The sequence below is a fragment of the Carcharodon carcharias genome, chromosome 12 (assembly GCF_017639515.1).
Source record: "Carcharodon carcharias isolate sCarCar2 chromosome 12, sCarCar2.pri, whole genome shotgun sequence".
NCBI lineage: Eukaryota > Metazoa > Chordata > Chondrichthyes > Lamniformes > Lamnidae > Carcharodon > Carcharodon carcharias.
Genome location: NC_054478.1, coordinates 112,140,245 through 112,145,321, shown reverse-complemented (window position 1 = coordinate 112,145,321; position 5,077 = coordinate 112,140,245). Strand labels below are relative to the sequence as shown.

Here is a 5,077-nt window from a genome sequence, read left to right as displayed (position 1 = left end):
ATGAGCAGGATGAAAGCTCTGTTAGGAAATTAAGTTAAAATAAATATCTTTGGACAGCATTTTTATGAGGTATGCTTTCAGGTGCATGATTGAGAAACATGGGCATCTTTTTGCAGCTTTTTACACCTTTATTTCATTATTTGAAGGTCTGCAGCTCGCTGAGGCAGCTCTCTGCCTTCAGGGAGCTCTCTCTCAGTGCTCACCTGTACCCACGGTGATGTCATCATCTGCTCTCTTCCCACCCCCACCCCGGCAGCGCTGAGCTCTTCAGCATGTGTTTCATGCTGGCTGGGTGTTAAGTAGCCGGCTAGTGTGAAATCTTGGTAGGGGGCCGATCCGTTTCCCGGCCGCTCATGGGCCTGCCGATCACGCGTGCCCGCCAAGTGTAGAATTCAGGCCCACCACTCTTGCTGTGATGGGAAGGTGATGGTCAAGGCCATTCTCCACCTTCGCAACCAATTTTTCAACACCCCACCTGCCAGCTCATTCCTGGGGGGGAAAGCATAACATTTTGAACATTACTCTGGTTGAGACTTGACCAACATTTTACAAATTTTTACTAAAATTTGCTTGTTTTTGTACTCAATGCCTCTATTTACAAGGTTCCATATACCAAACTAACCATTTTCTCAATTTGCCCTAATAGTATCAACAATTTGTGCGCATATACACCCAGGTCCCTTTGTTCCTGTACCTCTTTTAGAATTGTTTATGCCTTATTTTAAATTGCCAGAAAGGACAGAGAGATCAGCGATTCATTCTTAAAAACAAAATAGAATGCAGATTTTAAAAAGTGACAATACCTTTACTGGACTCAACACAAATACATTTTGGATTCTTGCCATTTGAATTTTTTCCCAAACAATTAAAGCAACATTAAAGCAGAATGAAAAGAATCAGTGCCCTATCTATAAACCTGAATAAGGGGATTTTGTCTGCAATGACCATAGCTTTTTTCTAATTTGCTTTTTTGCTGATATAAACTGTTGAAACTATTAGAATAACAAAAGTATTCCCTACAGTGGCGTTTCAGGCCAGCATATAAATATCGAGCTGTATCAAACAGTGCTATGTCCAGGTTGTTGCCTAGCTGACTGTGACGCTCAAAATGGGCAAGGTAAGGTTAACTCTCATATTTCTCACATTTGCTAATAATGTTTCATATATCAAATTTATGAAATTATTGATTCAATTAATGCCATTTTATTACCCACAGATCATCTTTTATGAGGATAGGAACTTCCAAGGTCGGCACTATGAGTGCAGTAGTGACTGTGCTGACCTGTCCCCTTACTTAAGCCGCTGTAACTCCATCCGTGTTGAGAGTGACTGGTGGGTGCTATATGAGAAACCCAATTACATGGGATACCAGTATATTCTGAGCAGGGGAGAATATCCTGACTACCAGCGCTGGATGGGATTCAATGACTGCGTCAGGTCATGTCGCTCCTACCCACACGTAAGTTATAAATTCAAATTAACTAACAGTTTCTAATAATTTGCTGAAATGTTTTATATTTGTTATAAGCCATATAAATACTGGTCAGGTCAGAGGCTGGGAATTCCGCAGTGAGTAACTCACCTCCTGACCCTCCCAAAGCCTGTCCACCAAATTCAGGAGTGTGATGCAATACTCTCCACTTGCCTGGATGAGGGCAGCTCCAACAACACTCAACAAGCTTGACACCATCCAGGACAGAGCAGCCTGCTTGATTGGCACCCCATCCACAAACATTCACTCACTTCACCACAATGCACAGTGGCAGCAGTGTGTACCATCAACAAGGTGCAGCGCAGCAACTCACTAAGCGCCTTCGACAGTAGTTTCCAAACCCGCGGCTTCTGCCACCAAGAAGGATAAGTGCAGCAGATACTTGGGACCGCCATCAATTGCCAGTTTCCCTCCAGCCGCACGCCATCCTGACTGGGAAATATATGCCGTTCCTTCACTGTCACTGGGTCAAAATCCTGGAACTCGCTCCCTAACAGCACTGTGGGTGTTCTTACACCACATGGAGAACAGCAGTTCAAGAAGGCAGCTCACCATCATCTTCTCAAGGGCAATTAGGAATGGGCAATAAATGCTGGTCTAGCCAGCAAGGCCCTGATCCCATGAATGAATAAATTAAAAAAGTCATCAATAATTTTCTGTAGTTGTATCCAATTTATTCTCAGCACCTTAACTAATTATGTTATAGTTGTTTTATTAATTGAAAGGTAGTTATTCTTCCTTTTTTTTGTCATTTGTGGTAAATCAATACTTTTAGTCATTCTTTGTGCCATTTCAAATGCTAGAAAAAAGACTGAAATACAGCATGAGATAGCTTGTCTATAGTACATTGGCATATTTCTAATTTGATTTTAATTTACATAGGTACACAAAAAAAGTAATTTATAAATGCTACAGAATTATTCATTGTGCTCACATTCACATCTCTATCTCCTGGTGGATTTGACCAGGACTCCAAGTAAATTTTGTGCTAACACTGGTATAGACAGGTCTGCAGGTGAACTGTGCCTACTCGTGAGCAGCTTACAATATTTTGCTTTAACCAACTATAGTTGAAATGTTGACAGAGAATATGAGTGTTGGAAAACTGTTCCGGGATCTTGAACATCATGGGGAGAATATCCCCCCACTTGTGGGGGGGTTGTGCAGGGGTGGGCGGGCCCGTCCAGCATGACATGCGCCGGAAGCGCTGAGCGCTCCCTGTGCGGGCGGAGGGGGGGGTGCTTGAGTCGGGGCCTGCACTCTTTCACGCGTGCACACGAAAGTGCCTCAGGGAAATTAGTTTAAGTTTTAAAATTCTAAATAAAGAAAACACTTTGAGACATGTTCCCTCATGTGACACTGTCACATGAGCTGGGACATGTCAATGAATTTTTATAAAAATTTTTGCTTCATGAAATCTCATCCTGCTCGTGGACGAGGTTCCATGAAAAATGTGAAGGCCGCCTGGGCTCTTCGCCTGCCCACCAACCTTAAGGTTGAACGGGTAGCTTAGTTCATTAAATTAGTTTTTAAATGGCCTTAATAGGCCTTTGACAGTTCGGCAGGTGCGCAGCTGAGCAGGCTACGCGCCTGCTGAACTGAAAATCTAAATGACGCGCGGTGATGTCGGGACACACGCCCGACATCACCCAATGTCATTTTACGCCTCAGCAAGTGGGCCATGCCCTCGCTCGCCGAGCTGAAAATTCTGCCCATAATTAGGCCCGGTCCTCATCTAACACATACACTTTATTATGCTAGGAAGCTAATCAAAACTATTTAATTTCAAAGTGGAAGATTCAGACGCTTTCCTTAATGCCCCAGATAATGTGATGAAGCTACAGGATGTTGACTGCTACATTAGACAACTTTGAATGGTCACTTTCTGTGGCACGACCGCTAATTTAGCCATGTTAACTTTAGTTTTTGACCATAGCCATATAGTTATATAGTGATTATTCACAAGAGTTAACTGGCACCAATTAACTGCTTTACTTTGCAGTCTTTGCGGCATATCTGCTTATTTTTTGAGAGGAATTGTTTTTCTCCACGTGGGGTATTCACAGTTTAAAGGACATGGCCTCTTAACCCAGCATTTCAAGGGAATATATTTTATTTCTTGTCTTCTTTTGTCCAATGAAACAAAGTTGATCTTTGTACGTCTTTCTTCGTAACTGAGAAAAGTAAGTTCCACAATGAATTTCTTGTCACTTTTGTCTAAAAGCTACCCAGTGCATCAGTAGCCTTTTGGCAGAAGAGTGCCAAGAACTACCAGTAACAATTGAGATGTAATTTCACTAATGATCTGTCCATAGTTAGAATAGTGTTGTGATTACAAAACAGTATATTCAAATTTCTTGTGTTTTGTCTGTGAAAGTGATCAGCATTATTGGCAGCAACTGACTAGACTTAAACTTAAATTTAAATACACTTAAATGGTAAACTATTTATTTCCAAATCCTTTTTAGCTCTTATCTTCGGTAGTAGACATATGCACAAATATTCCATTTTTCCTGTTCTAAGAAGCTCTAATCTTGGAACACTCTTCAACACATATCACATATCTATTTGATGCAACACCTGGAATGGTATATGTTTTATATTACAGTACCGGGGAGGCTCCTACAGAATGAGGATTTATGAGAGACCTGACTTTGGAGGACAGATGATGGAATTCATGGATGACTGTCCATCTGTCTATGATCGTTTCCGTTATCGTGACATTCACTCCTGCCATGTGATGGATGGTTACTGGATCTTCTATGAACATCCCAACTACAGAGGCCGACAGTACTTCCTGAGACCCGGTGAATACAGGAGATACAGTGACTGGGGCGGTTACAACTCAACTGTCGGATCTTTCCGGCGCATGAGGGATTTCTAATTCCTTGTTGAAAGCTAGATTTTCTCATGCTGAAATATTGTGAAACATAATAAAGGTGCTATTATTAAAACTTATTTTCTTTGGATTGTGTTTTTGCGCCTCTGCCGCTGCAGACATTTTATGATCTTGAGACTACAATAATCACTGAGAAATCCATTTTGACCATAAAATGTAAAACAAGAAAATATATAGCAACACAAAATTGTGCAATAAAATCTTTATTTAAACTAGTGACTATCCATTCAGACAGCTATTCTGATAGGCGATACCCTCATCGTGTTTTATATAAAGTACCATGGCTTTCATAAAAGTACCACATAAAGAAATTATGAGGTCACATATTAAGAAAATATCATCCAGCTGATCGAGCCTGGTCCTTTCCTTAGGCCTTTAACTTACAACATAATTGACTATGACCAGCCTATTCAACTCCTATAGGAAGTAATGAATTGAAAATTTAATTAACTTGTAGAATGCAGACCAATACATGTGATCTGATAGCCATTAGAGAGACATGGCTGCAGGGTGACAAACACTGGTACCTGAATATTCAAGGGTACTTGATATTTAGGAAGGACAGGAAGCTAGGTAAATGTAGATTAGTAGCTCAGTTAATTAAGGATGACATTAGTACAATAGAGAGAGATTACCTTAGTTCTGGAGATTAAGTTGCAGGATCAGTTGGGTACAGATGAGAAATA

The 5,077-nt window shown here is 41.0% G+C and overlaps 1 protein-coding gene across 3 annotated transcripts; it reads left to right on the top strand.

Moving 5' to 3' along the window:
• The first annotated feature begins 1,108 nt into the window (after window positions 1-1,108).
• Window positions 1,109-4,376, top strand: LOC121284913 (gamma-crystallin S-1). Of its 3 annotated transcripts, none has more exons than XM_041200811.1 (3): window positions 1,109-1,117; window positions 1,217-1,459; window positions 4,101-4,376. In XM_041200811.1, exons 1-3 carry the CDS (start codon window positions 1,109-1,111, stop codon window positions 4,374-4,376), a joined length of 528 nt encoding a protein of 175 aa, XP_041056745.1. The 3 variants fall into 3 exon arrangements, with proteins under 3 accessions (XP_041056745.1, XP_041056746.1, XP_041056744.1); XM_041200812.1 differs by having other exon boundaries at window positions 1,217-1,463; window positions 4,111-4,376; XM_041200810.1 differs by lacking the exon at window positions 1,109-1,117 and having other exon boundaries at window positions 1,175-1,459.
• The last annotated feature ends 701 nt before the right edge of the window (window positions 4,377-5,077 follow it).

Coding starts and splice junctions, on each gene's coding strand:
- LOC121284913 (XM_041200810.1), top strand. CDS start 1,175: ATGAAATTATTGATTCAATTAATGCCATTTTATTACCCACAGATCATC. Junction 1,460..4,100: donor CATGTCGCTCCTACCCACAC/GTAAGTTATAAA, acceptor TTTATATTACAG/TACCGGGGAGGCTCCTACAG.